Source organism: Onychostruthus taczanowskii, unplaced genomic scaffold, assembly GCF_017590055.1.
Source record: "Onychostruthus taczanowskii isolate IOZ18803 unplaced genomic scaffold, ASM1759005v1 scaffold61, whole genome shotgun sequence".
Lineage (NCBI taxonomy): Eukaryota > Metazoa > Chordata > Aves > Passeriformes > Passeridae > Onychostruthus > Onychostruthus taczanowskii.
In genome coordinates this window covers 6,178,580-6,197,145 of record NW_024503790.1, presented here as the reverse complement: position 1 = coordinate 6,197,145, position 18,566 = coordinate 6,178,580, and the positions used below count along the sequence as shown (strand labels likewise).

The 18,566-nt window shown below is 48.6% G+C and overlaps 1 protein-coding gene across 1 annotated transcript in view; it reads left to right on the top strand.

The window, feature by feature from the left end:
* Positions 1–18,566, top strand: part of RERE (arginine-glutamic acid dipeptide repeats) — a 130,434-nt gene that overhangs the window by 70,324 nt on the left and 41,544 nt on the right. Inside the window, exon 10 of the mRNA XM_041419549.1 lies at positions 2,927–3,025. Coding sequence (XP_041275483.1) covers positions 2,927–3,025 — 99 coding nt within the window. The remainder of the gene's footprint in view (positions 1–2,926; positions 3,026–18,566) is intronic.

The window sequence follows — 18,566 nt, the reverse complement described above, 5'->3', positions numbered from 1 at the left end:
CACACAGGCTCCCTGCCCAGGCCTGTCCCAGGCTGGAGCCACCTCAGTGCTCGAGACAATTCTGCCACTGGAGTTTCCATCCATCCTCATCCTCGCTCTTACAGGCAGGGCAGAAGGGGCCAAACCCCACTGCTGTGATTGCTGATAACATTTTGGGAGAATGTACAAAATACTGCTGGTTTTTGAAAGGTGTTTTTCGAGTGCTGTGGTGAGTTTTGCAGGTAATTTCTTGCCCTGGCCCTGGTGGAGCACTGGCCATGCCTGCAGTGCCCCACAGCTGTTTTGCAGCTGCATTTTGGGCTGCTTGGCACCTCCCTGGCAATGCCAGGGCATCACAAACATCAGGCTTTTTAATCTTCAGCAGCAGCTCTTTAGATGCCTAAAACAGATTAGAGCTGGGGGAAAGAGCTGGAAGTTGGGGTTTTTTGTTAGTTTTTTGTTAAATTTTGTCAGATACCCAAATTATACCCTAAAGGGCACTTGGGGCTCCTGTCTTGCTGGGCTTTAGAAATGATAGCAATTAAAAGGAGCATATTCTGTTTTCATAGTAGGGCAAGATGTCCATAGCTGTGCAGAACATCCAGAGCTCACTGAAATTTGTCAGCTCTGCTGCTGAAAGAAGTGGCCTGAATTGCATTTTGCATCAAAGGAGGGTTGGAGTTGTCACACCAAAGATGGAGCTGCTCGTGGCAGCAATCCCCATCCTGCTCCTCGTTTTCCTTGTCCTTTTCCTCCTCCCTCACCATCCCATGGAAGGGCCAGGCTGGAGCTGGGGAACTCTGGAATTGCAGGGCTGTCCCAGCCATGCTGGACGTGCTGCAGCCCCGTTGAAGTGGCTTTAGCTGGACAATCCCTTCTGCTCCAAGGTCCAGCCCAAGCCAGGCTGGCACTCGGTGCTTCTGGAGCAGCTCAGTAAAACTCCCAGCAGATTGCAGCAATTTTTCCTTGGAGAAGAAGGCTCTGGGATCTCAGTGCTCTTAATGGACTGCAATTATTTAATGCTGAGCCCTGAATGCAGCCTGACTGAGCTGGGCTTTTCAAGGCACAGCATAATGGCTGTAATTGCCAAAGGAAGTCTTGCTGGAGCAGGAGCTGCCAGATGCAATGGCACTCTGCTCTAAAAAGGTCACAGGAAAGGGACATTTAAATTAAGTTATAAATTACAATTGAAGAACAATATTTTGATGAGCAAGCCCAGAGATGTCAGAGCTGCAAGATGTAATTCATGGGTTCATTACAGACTGGAGGTGCCTGACAGCTGAGCCATGCCAAAGGAGAATTTATTTGCAGCATCACCCAGACAGAAATGGCAGCTCTGCTCAGAGAATGCAGGAGGAGCTGGAACCTTGTGGGAATGTGCAGCCTTGATGTGAAATCCCTTCCCTGGGACCTGCCTTTCTGTATCAGCAATGGAAAGGAGCCTTTGGGGCACCTGCAAACCAGAACTGTGCTTTAATCCTGTCCAGTGCTGCAGAAGTTGCTGTATTTTCTGTTTCAGGGTGCATTTGTGGTGGTTCTCTTTGTTGCAGTTGCTCACAGATCAGATCTCACGGAGGTGCCAAATTTGGATGCAGAGTTAATGCTAAAAATGGAGATTCTCTGGCTGCCTGGACAATGATGCAGTGTTTATAGAAGTACCTGGAGAAGTTGGAGCAGAAGTTAATGAAACCAGAGGCAGTCATCATTAGCTGTTATTTATACTCTGAATCTTGCCAGTAAAGTGCTCAGGAATACTAAATGGCTGCAAGTAGAAAGCAGAGAATGAGCCAGGCTGGAACATGTAAATTTAACTCCAGCACTTAGAGAAAATATTTTTCCTTTGTGCTGCATTATTCTACTCCTGGCGTTTATAAAACCTTTTTTTTCCCCACTCCCACCTGCTAAAATTAACATTTTTCAGGAGACCCTGAGCTTGTGTCATGCTTTCACAGGGGCCTTCTGTGCTCCATGGCTTCTGTGTCACGTCTGGCCTTTGGGGTTGTTATTAATGTCATTATTGCTCAGAAGTTCATCCCACATAATCTGGGGCTGATCTGGGGCAGCCTTGCTGCCCTGTGAACTTCTCTTTTTCTGGAGCAGTTGCCTGTCAGCCCAGGCTGTTCTTTCTGGGCTTGTCTGGTTTATTTTTCCTTGCAGATTGAGCTGCCTGGGCAGTGCCAGGGAAAAACACGTGTTGTCCTTGAGGCAAAATAAAGATGCCCTCCAAGTTACAAAGAGGCTTTGGCATTGCTCCTGATTTGGGAGGGAGCAGGGAGGGGAGGGAAACAGGAGCTCCATTCTGCTCAGCACTGTCACATCTCCTGAGTGAAAAATCCTCTGGGTAGTGGCATGCACGGAAAAGAGGCATTTGCAAGGTGAGCTGGCAAAACAAACAGTGCTTTTTTCTTGGAGATGGATTTGTTCCCAGGGCTGGAGTGCAAACAGGGAGGAAAATTAATGTGTACCCAGCAGAAAAGGCAACATCTTATTTTCATGCCTCTAAGTAGGCATTGCCTGCCACAGGAACCTTAGAACTATTTTTTTTTAAAAAGTTTTTTATTTTTTATTTTTTTCTCCTGCTGACCACAGGAGACTGGAGCCAAGTTGTGTGAAGTCCAACCCAAAGTGCCTTAATTTTAATTCTGTCACGGGTGACGTTGAGCCCTGTGAGTGGGAGGGAGCAGTGTGCCTTTGGGTTGAACATTACCTGGGGCAGGTGTAGGAAGGAAGGGGGATCCCTGCTCGCTTCAGTGCTGCCTCTCCCCTGCTGAAACCTCAGTTACCCCTCAGGTTGTTTCCACCTCACTTCATACATCATCAGGGAAAACAATTAGGCAGAGAACATCTCATGTGGCTCCCTGTAGTGGTTTTTTTTTTTTTCCCCCCCTCCAATATCAGATCACTGCTAATTCCTTTGAATGATCTATTTGTCTTCCTTCTTTTTCAGCTGCATGAAAGTAACTACGACGCTGGAAAAGCCCTGCAGCGCTTGGTGAAGAAACCTGTGCCAAAGCTGATTGAGAAGTGTTGGACTGAAGATGAAGTGGTAGGAAATGATTTATCTCCTCCAGCCTTTATGGTTCACCTTGCTGCTCTTGCTTTTTTATGTTGTTTTTTGTTTTTGTGGTTTTTTTTCCTAAAGAGGTTCTCTTTATGAGCAGGAAGAGGGCGGGTGTGTAAATAAAAATACACATGCATGGCTATATAAATGAAAAAACCTGATCCAGTGCATGACAGAATTAATTACTCATGGAAAAGTGGCAGGAGAAAAGTTTGGTTGTTTTTTTTTTTTTTTTTTTTTTTGCCTCGAGAGTGTCAATTTTTAAGCTGGTTAATTGGTGAAGTGTTTAAATAAGTAAACAAAAATAAAAATGTGATCTTATTAAGCTACTAATAAAGCTGGCATTGGTGTTAGGAAATAGAACTGATTAATGGAGGAGACTTTCATGTCCTCTTAGTGGCTTTAATTATTCAGGCAGTGGCTGGAGAGATTTTTTTAAGCTGTAGGTTCTCTGCGAGGCTTTCAGGGAGTTCTTGCAGCTCATGACGTGTGCTCTGCTCTCTCCTCATTTAAACCTTCCTGTCTGGGGCTGGTTCCAGCCCAGCAAAGCCCCTTTGTGGCTGCCTGGGCCAGGGGGGATGCCAGGGGGGATGCCAGGGGGGATGCCAGGGGGGATGCCAGGGGGGATGCCAGGGCAGGGGCTCGCTGCCCTGCTCCCTCCTGCCCTCCCCTCACCCCAAAGGGGCTTTGTGTGGGACTGACTGCTGGCACAAACCTTGGAGGGCTCTGCCCTGGCTTTGGGCTGTGCTCCCTGCACTCAGCCAGGGCTAAATTGTGCCAGCCCCTCTCTTTTTCTCCCTGTGCAGCTTTTTTTTTCCTTTTTTTTTCCATCGGCTGCACTGAGCTGTGAGCGCTGGAGCTGCTGCACTCAGGGCTTTGGATGATCCAGCCGTGCTAAATGAGAGAGAATTGAGCCTTACCCATGGAAAAAACCAAAGTTTATTGAAAAGTGAAGCATTACTGCAGAAGTGCAGCCTGTGAGCGCAGAGTAATGATCGCTGACTCCATAAATCATTGTCAGCCCCAGCTCATTTTATCATATTTGTTCTTGTTCTGCTCCATCCAAGTTTCCAGAAACGTTTGGCAGCCCTCCAGGCTGGGCAGAGCCAAAGATCAAACTGTGCTCTTATTTATAGACAGCAGAGCTCCACCTGCACGGCCTCAGAGCCTCTTGGTCCCTGCAGCTCCAGCCCAAAGCAGCTGTGCTGCATTTCGGGGCATTTTGGAGCCTTGCAGGAGAAGTTTCCTTATTGCAGCCCTGGGAAAGTGAGGAGGAATTGTGCAGTCAAGTGTTGCTGAGAAAATACTGAGTCCTCAAACCCTAAGTGTGTCCAAAACAGTAGAACTGTGCTGACAGCATTAACTCTGAGTGTCCCCTTCATCTCAGGACACGTGCTGGGGATAATCCAGGGAGTTCTGAGGGAAATGGAGACCCAGGCCCAATCCCTGTCCTTATTTGGGCTAGACTTGTATTCAATCTCTTCTGGCAGCCCAGCAAATGTGGCTTAGTTAAATTTAAATATTTAGATTTAAGTTTGCAGTTGGATAAATGAGCAGATCCCACACCTGATACAGAGCTTTGATCAGTTAACCTGAAAGATAATAATGATAATAATGCTAATAATAGCAGCACATTTAAAACTTTTTTTGTGCACTTGGCTGCCCAAAGACAGAGCCTTTGTTTCCCATTAGAGCAGCTCTGCTGCCTGTGTCCAAACTGGGAGGCAGGAGCAGCTTGGCAGTGTCAGACCTGACTGAAACAAAGGATGGGAGCTGTGTTATTTTTCCTGCTGCTGATGTGGTTGCAGATGTTTAGATGGAATTAAACAGAGGATAAAATTGGCCACTGATTGAGTTAGTGAGGGCTGTGTAAATACAAAGGCTGGGCTTTGTTGTTTCCCTGGTGTCTCTGAACCTGTGGCTATTTTTAAAGCCTTTTTTGTCCCAGTGTGTGAATGCAGAGGCACAGGGGGAGAGCCAGCCTTGCACACAGCCTGAGAGTGGCCAGGGCACCTCCAGCAGCTGTTTCTGTTTGTGAGGGCTCCTTCCCCCCCTGACAGCATCCATTTCCAGCAGGGCTTGGATGGGCAGGCCCTGCTTTCTCTGGCAGTGCAGAGAATTCACTCGTGTGGGCAAGTTGCAGCAATTGCCACATTTACTGCCTGGCTGAGGCACACACATCCCCCAGCAGCATCTCCTGGTGCCCAGGGGCTGCAGCTTCCCCAGACAGCAGGGTGGAGCAGGGGGATTGTTGGGGAGCAAAGCTGTCTTGGTTTGTGCCTCCTCCAGGTTTAAATCTCCTCTCAGTCCCAGCCCAGGGTGTCAGAGCAGTGAGTTCTGCTCTGCACCTCTAAGTCTTTGCCAGGTTTTGGGGGCAGGCAGGCAGAAATCCACCCCAGGATGGAATGGTGCTGCTCTGCTCTGCTCTTCCCCACCAGGAAATCCCTGCTGGCTGCTCTGGGAGTGGGGTTTGGAGCCTTGGGATGAGCCTGGCAGTGCCTCTCTTTCCTCTGCTTCCTGCCCTGATGATGGGGCTGAGATCCCAAACCTGGAGCCAGGACCAGGAGCTCCTCCAGCTGAGGTTAAATGAACATCCCCATTCCCTGCTGTGCTTCCAGTGGGAACATCTCCCAAGGCAAACTGTGCTTAGAAAATTACCACAAAAAATCCTGGGAGAAAATCTCTGCAAAATGGCTTTTGTACCTCAGTGATGTCAGTGCAGTGTGAGCCTGCTCTTGCTCCAGGTGCAAAAATGAGCTCCCATTTGGGATCAATAACCTCCCAAAGAGGGTCATTTACACAGGTACAGTGAGCATCTCGAGCTTTAGTCACTGATGGAAAGGTTTTCTGCTCTGGAGTGCTCCATGTGCTGGCAGTGAGGAGGAGAGGAGCTGCTTCTGGCTGCTGCTCCCCCCACAGCCCCAGCCCAGCTCACACTTTTCTCTCTTCATTCACAATGTGCTTTTTTCTCTCTCTTTGTCAAAAGTTCTGACGAAATCAATAGGGCTTTCAGGAGGGAGAAATCCGAATCAGAACTGCAGGAACCTCCAGTTTATTAGGTTTTTAATTAAACATGATGAACACATTTTAAATACCACAAAGGCCTGGGGCTGAGCTGCATCTAATCGAAACAGATTAAGTCACCCGTCCACACTTGGGTAGTTATTAATTCTGTTTATTTATGCATGCTTGCTGCAGGCAGGGTTTGCTGCTGCTCTGCTGCAGTTTATTGCACAGGGATGCTCTCCTGCATGGAGCTGTGCTCCTCATTAGCATTCAGGTGTTGATTATGAAGAGCTGGTGAGGTTTAATTGAAGCACCTTTGGAGCTCGGGGCTGTGCCTTCCCAAGCTGAAGGAGATGTGGGTGCAGCAGCTCTTGGACATCCTTTACTGGGCACTTCCTCCCTTTGCTCTGCACTTTGCTCCATCCATGTTAAATTCTCTGGAGGAAGTTGCCAAGTGTTCCTTAGGAAGGTTCTGTCCCCCTGTGCAGAACTGGCAGTGCCACCCCGTGACATCCCTGATAACTGCTTTTTATCTTGAAATACTCTGCCTTTTGAATATTTTACATGGCTCTTGATGTCGAGTGGTTGAGGTAAACAACCTCCATTGCAAGCAGCTCCTCCATTGATGTGCAGGGGTGGTTAATCCTGGCTGGTGTTAAATCTTAATTGGCCGTGTACATCGATTTACAAGTTCATAAATTTTAAAATATCCACACCTGGCTTCAGCTTAAACTCGTTTATCATAAAACACAAGTGGAGATGCTTCTGCCAGAAAGGACAAGATACAGCAAACCCCTCTCCTAATATGTTTGCAAGTGTTTGTAATCCAGTGTGGCAGGTCAAGGAATTACTTATGCAAAACCCACAGACTTATTTGCTTGGCTCCTTTGCCTGGAATCATCCTCAAATGTCTCATCCACCCTTTTTGGAGTGTGTGCTGATGAAAAAACATTGTTCTCGTGTTCTCCTTTGAAACCAGGGCTCTTCAGATGTGCTGGGAGACAGAGCTGCTTACTGGGGCACAAGTACCATGGATTTTATTTACTGTTTATGTGGCAGCTACAGAAAATGGAATTCAGAGCCAGATTGAATCAGAGCCTCTGGAAGGGTCGAGTGGAAAGAAATCATAAAGGAGGGTTGGAAAAGCTGAGCAGCATTGCAGGGCTGACTCCTGGAGAGGGCTTGGAAGGTTAGGACACCAGTTACTGCCCAGTGCCATTGTTCTACCCAAAAAAATAAACAGTGAGAGTCCCACTAAATGAACATTTGCTGCAATTTAGTGATCCAGCCACGTCTGCAAGGGTGATAATCAGTAACAATTGGAATTTAGCTGAGCACTGAGATAAAAACCACCAGACTCAGACTGATTGGCCTTGTAGGAGCTGTGTTTAAAGAATAAATAAGATTTTAGTTTGAGCACGGGTGGGGAGGTCTTGTCTGTGTCTTATTCTAAGAACTCAGAGTGGAAAAGAACCATCAGCCCTCACAGTCAAAAGTGACCAGTGAAGGATGAAATTATTCTGCTTGGGGGAAGAAGTTGTTATTTAAAGGTTGCATAAAATTATAGTTACTGAGTAGCTGGCAGGTTTACAAAGTGCTGAGGTGCAGTACAGCTGGAACATACAAGGTGTATTACAGCTCAAAAAGGGGAATTTGGTTTAAACACAGGTTCCTAGATGAAAGATAACAATCTTTTGTTTGTGATTAACTTGCATCAGTCTTTGATCCAAGCCCTTGTTGAGAGGGATCAATACTGCACATACAGCACCGAGTTTATTGTCAAGTCCTTTTGGAAATAAGGCAGTGAATTAAAAATCAATTATACGTGCAGAAAAGTTTGTGTAGGGCAATCAATTCTGTCCTTTTAGTTTGCCAAAAGATTCCATTGTTTAACCAGCTGTGAAAAGGAATGAATTTTAAAGGCCTCCAGCAAATGAGGGAGCCCAGAGGGGCGGGGGGAGAGATTAAAAAAAAATTATTCCAGCATTTCATGTTCAGCAGAGGCTCTTCAGGGATAAATCTATAAATCCTGTCAGTGACCTTGGCTTCAGAGTGGGTGATTTCAGTGCTTTCCCTGCTGTTGATCTTTGCCCAGCTGCCAGAGGAGTTGCTGTTTCCTCAACAACATCATTTTGGGGTTTGCTGAACTGCGTGTGCTCTGTCTGCCTTCATGTGGAATATTTTTATCTGCTGAGCACTTAGCATGCTGCTGATCCCAAAAATCACCAGCACAGCCCCTTGGCCTGGCCAGGAGCCACGGCTCAGGAGCTGTTTCTGTGTGGGATGGGAGAGAAAGTCCAAATTCAGCTCCAGCACAGCTCAAAGCACCCGTGGGTGCCCTGAGGAGCTGCTGGTGTTGCTCCAGAGCAGGGGCTGCTCTCCAAGCCCTGAGCTCCCTGCTGCCAGGGGATGTGCTGCCTGCAGGATTAATAAACACCACCGAGGCTGATTGTCAGAATTTTCCAGCTCCTTTTCAAGGGCATCTTAAAAATGGAGCTGCCTGGCACTTGCTGGGGCTCTGCATCATCCTGTGGGTGCATTTCCAGGTGGGAGCAGTGCTGGGGGATGTGGGGCTGCCTTTGTGCTCCCCCAGGGCAGAGGGTGCCTGGGGAAACACAGGGCCCAAGGAGCAGGGCCAGTATGGTGTCTGTGGGTCTGTCCAGAGCTGGAGCTGAGCAGAGCCCAGCAGAACCCTGCCCTGGCACAGAACCCTGTGCTGGGCACAGAACCCTGCCCTGGGCACAGAACCCTGCCCTGGCACAGAACCCTGCCCTGGGCACAGAACCCTGTGCTGGGACAGAACCCTGCCCTGGACACAGAACCCTGTGCTGGGCACAGAACCCTCTCCTGGGCACAGAACCCTGTGCTGGGCACAGAACCCTGTCCTGGGCACAGAACCCTGTGCTGGGCACAGAACCCTGCCCTGGGCACAGAACCCTGCCCTGGGCACAGAACCCTGCCCTGGGCACAGAACCCTGCCCTGGGACAGAACCCTCTCCTGGGCACAGAGCCCTGCCCTGGGCACAGAACCCTCTCCTGGGCACAGAACCTTACCCTGGGCACAGAACCCAGCCCCAGGCTGCTCCTGCACCAGCCTGACCTTTTCTCCAGATTCCCTCTGCTCAGGGATCAGGAATCTGGGTTAAATATAACCTGCTGCTGCATCCTGTGCTGCTCCAGGAGGAAACTGAGTCATGGCATTCAGAGGGCAGCAGGGAGTGCAGGGATCACCACAAGTGGGCATTTTGTGGGCTCAGTGCTTCTGGTAGAGCAGGGGACCCAGGGAGGGGCTGTAACTCACCTCTGGTGCTTGTGGTGAAAGTGCACTTGAAATAGAGTAATAAAATAATGAAGTGCTTTGATGTTTTTCTGGTTTTAGTGTGTGATAGAAATCTGCAGCTTCTTTCCAAGAGATTTTGGCTTAGTCCAAGTTGATATAGGTAAAAGCATCTCCTTTTCATATGCCTGTGTTGGAATTAGACTTTATTAAACTCACGGAGCACAGAAGGGATTGCTTGGCATGGCAAATGTCTGGTTTGTTTTGGAGGAGTTGTTTGCTGTCTAAATGGCAATTTGCTGTTCCTAACAAGATTGCTTTGCAAACACAGGAACCCCAACCCCTAAAACAAAGCAGTGCAGACAGATGACAGCGTTGTCTGCAACTTGACAAGGTGATATTTGATTTCTGAATTTTTTTTTCCTGGTAGTTTGGTCTCTGTCTGAGTCTTGACTTTGATTCTTTGTTTGAACACAGAGACTGACAGCCCCAAACCCCCAAACTTCCTGATTACCACTGGATTCTCTGTGTTCTGCCCAACAGCTTAGCTGGGAATTATTTAGCCTGGCCCAGTGGCCATTGCAGCAGCAAATGACAAAATGCTCTTCAAATGGGTGTAGTGACATAATTCCTATTGAAGAAATGTTGATTACTGTCACAATGAGGATGCTCTGTGTGCTTTAGTGCTCAGGGCTTATCTTTCTTGCACAACATAAGCAGTATGAATGCCAAAATACACCTCATTTGCAAGTGCTGTTTGCATGATAAATTTTATTTTTCTAATCTCCCCTATCAACAGAACCAATTTTTTTTTTAATCTTTCCGATGACATAAAAATGCATTTTAATGAAGCAAATTATCAAGCTTTGTCTCCTCTGTGCACGAGCGGGGCGGCCACATTCAATTAGGCTGAGAAATGATCATTTGTTCCATTACAGGCTGTAACAGAGGCAGTGCAGAACCACGATCCATCACCAGTTGCTCAGCTTTATGTTACTTAAATCACTTGCCATCCTGTCAGGGGCTCGGAATCCTCCACGGGAGCCATTATTTAATTTAAGTTTGTAAAGGTGTCACTTGTTTGATAATAGGCTGCTTCTGTAGTAGATGAATGGGGACTAAATATTCATCATTTTCTGCATCCATCCCAGATCCCTAATGAGTTCCAAGGGTAGCAGTGCCAGTAGAGCTGATGATGACAGTGCCATGAAAGGAGTTTGACAGCAGTGAGGACTTGGTCCAGGGGAAGCTGCACACCTTGCAGTGGGAGAAGGCAGAGGGTGGAGGGCACGGAAGGGTTCCCCAGGGAAAGGGCACGGCCAGAGGCACAGGGAGGGATTGCTGGGGAGTTCTGGGCAGGGCTGAGAGCGGGGTCAGTGCTCCTGTGGGGATTCCAGCTCGGGATGTTCCGTGAATTCTGCTGGAGCCGCACAGCCTTCCTTTGAGAGCTTGGCCTTGTGCTGCTCCCACAGCCAACAAGAGGGGCTCCGTATGGGCCGTGAGGAAACTCAGATTTGGTGTGGAAATTCCCCCTGGAAGGAAGCTGGGTCCATGCCTGCCCATGGAGGAGCTTCACAGGGCAGCTCCTGGAGCTCCTGTGTGCTCACGGGGAGCTGCCCCGCGCTTTCCCCGTGCTCCCTGCTGTCTCACGTGTGTTCATCCGTGCCCAGGAGGCTGCAGTTCACATCTGCTGCTCCTGCCCAGCCTTGTTTTTGTACTTTGTGCCTCGTGCTGGTGGCTGTTTTGTGGTCAGGGCTTTGTGGTCGTGCTTCAGCTTTCACAGCCCGCGTTCCTGCCCTGCTCCCCCCGAGCTCGTTCCACCCTGGGTCTCCCCAGCCTTTTGTTCTCCCCTGTGCCCCAGCCCTCTGAGTGCCTCCCTCAGATTTATGTGGCTTTTAGGCTGCGTGGGGAGATTGATCAGCCAGGCCTCATGCATTTAGAGGAGCTGATAAATGGCACGGCAGCGCATTCCCCTCCGCTGCTCTGGAATAACTTCAGTGCTCAAATCAAACATCCCATTTGCCACAAATTGGGGAAGGCAAAGAGGGCACCTCTGCTTTATTAGGGTGCATATTTCATTTATCTCTTACGGGCAGGTATTGTCCAGTTCTACGTATCTGGGGAGGCAATTCCACAGTCTGAGCACCACCTCCCCCTGCCCCCTCCACAATATCCACCTTCAAGGTTTCCTTTGCATCCTTCACCTTTGCTGCAGCTGCGTTTCTGGTCCTTCATTTTCAAATCTTCAATCATTTCCTTTCTTATTTGTGGTCCTTTTTTCATTCTCCCCCTCACTGAGGATGTGTCCCTCAGCCTGGAATTTGATTTTGTCATCCCCAGTATTTCCTCCGCCCAGCTTTGCATGCTCAGGTGTCTCTTCACTCCACTGCAGCCAGTGGCAGACTTGCTCTGAGAGGAATTTAGGGAGTTTCCAGAGGTTGTCTGGTATCATTTTGGCAAGGGTCAAAGCCTGGAATTTGTATCCGAGTGCCTGAATTCCACCCTGGGCATCGCTGCAGTCACAGCCTCTGTTAATGATTTACCTGGGAAGGCACCTACAGAAATCCCTGCCTCTGAGAGGGATCATTCCCATTTTGTCTCATTATTCTTGGATTTGTTCATTGCTCCGAAGTCTGGGGGCTCTTGAAGTGCTTTTATTTGTTTCCTTCTGCCATTTGCATAAAAATCCCTGTTTGACTGCAGAAACTGCCTCCAGAATAATTGACAATAATGGCTGAAATCCCAAGGGAATAACATTTCTGTGGTAGGGAACTTGACTGGAAATGCTGTGTTGGAGCCTTGAAGGATGACACAAGATATTTCAGGTAGTCCTTGAAAAGGAACATGTCCAGCTCTTTCTCTTTCTTTTCCCTTGCTCTTTGGTTTTGAGGTACAAGAAGGCTTTTTGTGTACTAGCATTTTAACAGCAGCTTAAAATAACAACCAGAAATTAATCTCGTTGTGTACAGAAAAGGCAATCTGAAGTATAATCAAAAGCTTTCTGTTGTCTCTTGTCAGCAGCCCATTGTTTTGCTTTCCTGGGTCACAAATGTGCCAGACCTTTGTTCTGTTTAACTCTTAAAAGGCACCTTTTAAAAAATCATTTATGTAAAAAACACACTCAAATCATTTTAGCTTTGTTAGCAACACGGAGGAGCTGTCGATTGCAGGACACAGAGAATGTTGGATAAACAGAAAGCTCATTTTTGGCAGGCCCAGGACTTGTTGCTCCCTTTGGAAGGTCCTCCTGCCCTCACCCCTCTGTGCCTTGGTTTGGAAAGGGAATGGCTCCTTTTCTTCTGGCAGAGAAGAGGAAATTGCAGACTGTGCAGCCTTCAAGAGAGGGTTCATCTCTGCCTGCCTCTTCCTCCCCTGCTGAAATGTGGGACCATTGGTGACATTGCCAGGGCTGATAGTGCCTGGAACCATCCAGGAACTGTCCTTCCCAGAGAGGAGGCTGTTTGTCCAACAGCCCTTCCAGAGCTGCAGGAAAGGCAAGTCAGGTTTCCTTTTCTGCTGCTGCTGCTGCTTTAATGCCCAGGGCAGGGTTTGATCCAAGCATCAGCTGCTGCTGCAGCTCTGCCTGGGCTGGCTCGGGTTTCTGATTTCTCCTTTAGGGGATCACATTGCTGCTGCCACTCTGTGGGATCTCTCTGGGATCTCTGTGGGATCTCTGGGTGATCTGTGGGATCTCTGGGTGATCTGTGGGATTTCTGTGGGATCTCTGGGTGATCTGTGGGATTGCTGTGGGATTGCTGGGTGATCTGTGGGATCTCTGCCTCCCACAGCTCAGCAGCAGCCGGGAATGGAGCTGGTGTTCCTCACAGAAGCATTTGGAGCTGGATTTTACAGCGTGCCCCTTGGCTGTTTGTCAGCAGCTCCCATCTGTCTGTCTGTTCATGCATCCCTCCATCCATCCCTGCACAGAAGCATTTGGAACTGGATTTTACAGCGTGCCCCTTGGCTGTTTGTCAGCAGCTCCCATCTGTCTGTCTGTTCATGCATCCCTCCATCCATCCCTGCATCCATCCCTCCATCCCTGTGTCCATCCCTGCATCCCTCCTGCTCATGTTGCCTGGCAACCTGGCCCGGTGCTCCCAGTGCCTCCCAGCACTCGGGGATGATTTATTGGGGGTGATTTATGGTGGGGCCAGGGCTTTTAATGGGAGCAGCCTGGAGCTGAGGGCTTGGGAGCATTTGATCCCAGAGCCGATAATCAGGGTGCAATTAGGGCAAACAGAAAGGCTCCTCGTTTAGACAGAATTGATTTTTGAAATGTATTTATTTTTGTTTTGGTGTTTTTTGCTCTTTTGTTTTTTCTTTCCCATCGGGACTCCCCCAGACACAGGTACAGTGCAGAATGGGAATCAAAGCTTTCCTGCTGCTTTTGGGTGAACCTGTAATCTTTCTCTTTATAAAAATAGCTCTGGTAAAAATCCTGATGGGAAAATACAGCTGGGGTCAGCACAAAAGGTTAGCAACACCCTGACAGCTCCAGGCCCGGGGTGGAGGAAGAGCTGAATTCTCCTGCAGCTCTGGAAATGTCTGAGAGCTGTTGTGTCACCTTCAATATCACGCTGCCTTTCGTGCAGACTCTTGCATTGATCCCTGGCATTAAACAGTGGAGGGGAAGGGGAGGTTTGTAAACTGGCATTTGGGGAGTGGTTCCTGCTGGTCACAAGGAGAACTCTCATCCCCTTGAAAATTACCTTTAATAGGGAAACTGGGAGGAAACTGGGGCAGCCTTTGGGCTGAGCACCTCAGCTCAGCTCCTTCTGCAGTTGGAGCCCTTTCCCAGCCTAGCTGTGAACAGGGCTGGGCAATCCGTGCAAAGCATGTTGACAAGAGCATTTGTGTGTGTCTGAGGAGGCAAAGAGGAGAAAAAGGATGATGAATCCACTCTGACCTCCTGAATGGCAATATAAATACTTTATTGAAAATCCTAAATAAATGTGTTTGTAACCAGTAATCCTGCTCTGCATGCAATCTCATTTAGCCAACTGGGTATGCAAATGTGCTATTAATGTGTTTGCATCCAGTATAAATACACAAATCTAATCTGTTTATATGTGTCATTTACACACAGCTGTGCTCACGCTCACTTAATACCAATATTTCCAGCCAGCGAGAGGTACCATGGGAGCTCCATTGTTCCCAACAAAAGCAGCTCCATGGAAGGGGGGTCATTATCATCCAGGATCTTTTGGCATTCCCTCGAGGGAGCTGTTAATGACTCGTCTGTGGCTGCTGTGGGTACTCAGCTCAGGCTGGGAGGTGCCTCTCCCGCAGAGCTTTGGGTTCAGTCCCCCACACTTGGGGCCAGCCTCTTGTTTTTCAGTATAATTTTTCAGCAAGACAAAGCGATGCAGTTGGGAGGGAGAGAGCAAATTGTTGGGCACCTTGAAGGCTTTCAGCTGATCTATTCCTTGTCAGTTTGTTTAGAGAGGACACTTGATCTCACGGGCAGATGGCCTGGGGAGTGTAGGGTTTGTGTCACGTGTGGGTGACCAGGGCTGCACTCTGCACAGGGCTTTGAATTTCCAGTGGGAACATCCCTGCCTTGTCATACAGGCTGGTATCTAATGAATACCACCAAAATATTTTGGTTTTCCGTGTCTTTGCCTGAGAGAACTGGGTGAAAACGTGATTTTATTTTCAAATATCTCTGAATGTGCTGCACGCTGAAGTTTGGCAGCTTGTGAAGATGAAGAAGTAAAGATGCTTTCATGTATTAAGTGTTTATCTGCTGTTAATGAAAACTCTATAAATTTTCCTACCATATTTATTATAAAACTTTAAATTAAATATGGAAGGTGGTGACAACTTCCATTGGCATCTGCCTGGAAAACCTGGCCTCTCCAGACATGCACTAAACCTATTGCTTTCATAATAGCAAAATCTCCTATTTTGTTTGCTTAGAATTATGGAAAATGTTGAGAGCAGAACTTGCTGTTCTTGGACATAGGCTAAAGAGGTGATTTGATTTTGTTTTTTATTAGAAAGATTGAGAAATAAAATCCTCATTTCCTGGATTGAGAAAGATCAGAAGAGGCCCTGTGTGTAAATGTTTTGCATTACACAATGCTCTTCACTCATTAACCAGGTGGAAATCATAGGGAGGGAATGGAACAGCACATGGAATTTCTTAGAGAAAATAACGAGCTCTAAACCTGATTGCAGCACCACGTCAGTGGTGAATTTGCAGGTTCATCAGAGTTGTGCTGCCTTTCTGAAGGTTTCAGGTGGAAACCTTCAGCTGGAAGTTTTGGTTGTTGTTTTTGCGGCGGATGTCACTGGGGCACCCTTTCAGCAGCAGCTTTATTTGGGGTTTTTGAGGTGCAGGAGCACACGGGGTGCAGCAGGCAGCTCCTCCCGCCAGGCTGTAATCTGGGGATAATGGAAACCCTGACGCACGAGCTCAGCCCTGGCACTGCCAGCCCCGTGACAAACGTGCCAGCTGAGCTCTGTCAGGCACGGCAGAAGGGCTTTGTGTATCTTGTCAGGAGGTTTGCTCCTCGGGATGAAATACGGGACCTGCGAGCAGCACGCGGGCAGACGTGAACGTGCTCGTTCCCCGTTGTGCCCGGGTTATTTATGGCTGCCTGGCTGCACGCGGGACGCTGCAGCATTGAATGCATTTCATCAGATCATCAAATGGCATGAGAGGCCTCGTGCTGGGGCTGGTCAACAGCCATGGGAACCACCCCATAAAACTGAGCCCTGGCTGGCAGCACTGGCTGCCCCACAAGCCGTGGGATTTCCTAAAGCTGCTTCACAGCCCTCATTACCCACGGCACTTCGTTAATTGTGGCACAGTTTGTCTTCAGCGAGCGGCACGAACAATAACGCTGACAGAATCCTGTCATAAGCAATCTTTTAAAGTTAAGCAGAAGTGGTAAAATTGAAATGTTTGTCCTAAAAATCCAAATGGTGTACTTGTAAAAATGAAACCATTGTGCTCCAGAGCCACTTGCACTTCTTACCCAAACTTATCCATAGGTCTGAGCCTCAGCCCTGTGCTCGAGGCTATTTTAGCTTGGCAGCTGTCGCTCTCAGATGCCTCCTGTGAGCAGTGCAGCATCTCCTGCAGCACTGGTGCATGCCATTTGTGCAGGGGAGAGCAAATTCAATCAGTGTCGGGCAGTCTGCTTTGTGAGACGCCGGGGAGCAACAGGTCACCTCTGATTTGGTGTGCAGCTATTTCGTTCTGTTATGTTTAAAGCCATTTTGAGGTCTCCGTTGGGCTTGACTTGGAGAAAAGGAGTAGCTGTTCTTGCTGCAGGGAGAATGGGCCATGATGCCTGAATTAATGGAAGTCTAGAATAGGAAGGAAGATCTGCAATTTAAAAAAAAAAATATTATTTAAGCTCTAGAATTTCTGAGTTTCTGAAATTATTTCTTGTGTTCTTTATTGTTATTTGCATGTTAAGAAGCACCTCTCCCTTGCCTTTCCAAGAGGCACAAAGCTTTAGAGCTGGGTATCAGTCAGTGCCTCAGTGGCCCAGGGAGAGTTCTGTACATCAATAAAGGTGACAGCAGAACTGACCAGAAGGATTGACTTCATTCCTACTTGGAAATTTGGAGCAGCATTCCAAGGTCCCTCTAATTCTGTTATTCAGATTGGCTCTGTGCTAGGCTTGCATTTCCAGAAGGGACTTCTGACATCCCGTGGGGTCAAAGGAAAACAGTTTGTCATAGGTTTTATTAATAGAGTTGAATCACAACACAAGCCAAATATAACATTGTTTGGTAAAAGAGAATCTTAACTAGTAAATTAGATGGGTGCCCAAGAATTCAAGTGCACCATAGTAAGTCTTGGGCAAAATAAGGAACAGGAACTGGGTGTTCTCATTTTTTGCAGTTCCCTTTGAGTGCCTGCCTTTCCATGTTTCCCCATTTAGCTGGTGAATTCCTGCAGACAGGAATTGCACTGCTCTTTGGGATGCTGGCACTGGCGTTGGGCTGTGTTTGTCACTGCTGCTGCCACCTTCTCCTGCCCAGGGGTTTGCGGTGCCAGGGGAGTGATGCACCCACCCCAGCACAATGAGAATTCCTTGGGGAAATTCTCCTGCTAAAAAGGAGTGTCTGAGTGCCTTAGGGAGCAGCTGTACTCCGTGGGCACTCAGCATCCCGCTCTGTAGGGTGATTTCTGCCCTTGTCTGGGGGCTGGTGCCTTGCTGTCAGTAAAACTTCCCACCTTTGGGAGCTCAGACACCCCTCAAACGAACGCTTCAGTCCCGGGTGCTGCGTGGGCCGCTTTGGAAGGAGCAGGATGAGTAAATCACACACTGCGAGGGACTGTAATCTCCAAGCCTTTACAAGGGTGGTTAATTCCCGTCTCCGTGCCCCCGGGCACGTTCCTGGCGAACTCTGCAGTCTCGCTGGTTCTGAGGGTCAGGGTTAGGTGAGGATAGATCCCTGTGGGAGCAAACCTGCGGGATCCAAAGCGGCTCTTTCCTCGCGCGCAGGGCTGTGCTGGGAGCTGGGAGCACCCTTTGAGCAGGGGATTCACCTTTTGGGGAGTCTGATCCCTGCCCACCTCCTTCCAGCAGGTATTTGCGATCCAAAATACATTAAGCCAACTTGAGGCTCGTTTCTCTCCAGGGGATTTTAAAATCTCATCTCCCTCCCTTCCCTGGAATAGTAGGGCCCACGTACTCAGCATCCATTATCTTTTTTGCAGACAGAATTTGTTATTTACTCCTTGTTTATAGCTGTACACAGTGTTTATAGGAAAGGAAAAGGCCCTTTTTTTTTTTTTTTCTCCTTGTTTCTTTTTAGGGAATTAAGAATTATCATTTCCCTTCTTTCCCTGGAATAGTCGGGCCCACATACTCAACATCCCCTACCGGCTTTGCAGGCAGAAATTTGCTATTTGCTTGTTGTTTATAGCTGTGTACGGTGTGTTGATAGGAAAGGAAAAAGCCTTTTTATTTTGACGTTCAGGGGAAAGGAAGAAGCCCTTCTCTAGAATGTCCCTTGCAGAGAGAGGCACTTTGTTCAGCCCCACATCTGCTGCTGCCGGCTCCTGTGGGGATGTGCTGGGGGCCGTGAGGGGGCCGCGGGCAGGGCTGGGGCCGCCGGCCGCGGCTGTACCGGGGGAAGGGCCGGGGAGAGGACGAGGACGAGCCGGAGCGAGGAGGGAGCGCTGCCGGCGGCCGCTCGGCGCTGGGAGCTGCCGGGAGCCGGAGCCGGGCGGCGGCCGCTGCCGGGGCTGCCGGGGGCGGTGTCGGGGCCGAGCCC